The sequence below is a fragment of the Buceros rhinoceros genome, unplaced genomic scaffold, assembly GCF_000710305.1.
Source record: "Buceros rhinoceros silvestris isolate BGI_N320 unplaced genomic scaffold, ASM71030v1 scaffold34695, whole genome shotgun sequence".
NCBI lineage: Eukaryota > Metazoa > Chordata > Aves > Bucerotiformes > Bucerotidae > Buceros > Buceros rhinoceros.
Genome location: NW_010411695.1, coordinates 1 through 307, shown reverse-complemented (window position 1 = coordinate 307; position 307 = coordinate 1). Strand labels below are relative to the sequence as shown.

Sequence of the window (307 nt, the reverse complement as noted above, 5' to 3'; positions counted from 1 at the left end):
GTTACCAGTTGCGCTCTCCTTCCACGACATCTCGCTGAGCCACACGCACAGACCCAGCGAGAGCTTTTCAGAAGGAAAAACGGCTCGTACGAGCTCTTCGACAGTGGCTACCGCCCTCCCGCCATCTCCCCGGCTCAGGTGGAGGCAGGGGCAGCCGCGCTCACCTGTGTTGTCTGCGCAGTTGATCACAGCTCCCACCGGGAGGCCGAGGGAGATGCGGAACTTGGCACCGGAGGAACCTCCGCGTCCTGCGGGGCGAGGAGGGGGTTAAGACCCCGGACACGGAGCAGGCCCAGCCTGCACCTCC

At 65.1% G+C, this 307-nt stretch overlaps 1 protein-coding gene across 1 annotated transcript in view; it reads right to left on the bottom strand.

Annotated features, from left to right (window-relative positions):
* Window positions 1–248, bottom strand: part of RPL23 (ribosomal protein L23) — a gene marked incomplete at its 5' end in the record, with an annotated part of 1546 nt that extends 1298 nt beyond the window's left edge. The window contains one exon of the mRNA XM_010136101.1: window positions 165–248. Within this exon, the coding sequence (XP_010134403.1) occupies window positions 165–248 (84 nt within the window). The remainder of the gene's footprint in view (window positions 1–164) is intronic.
* Window positions 249–307: the final 59 nt, after the last annotated feature.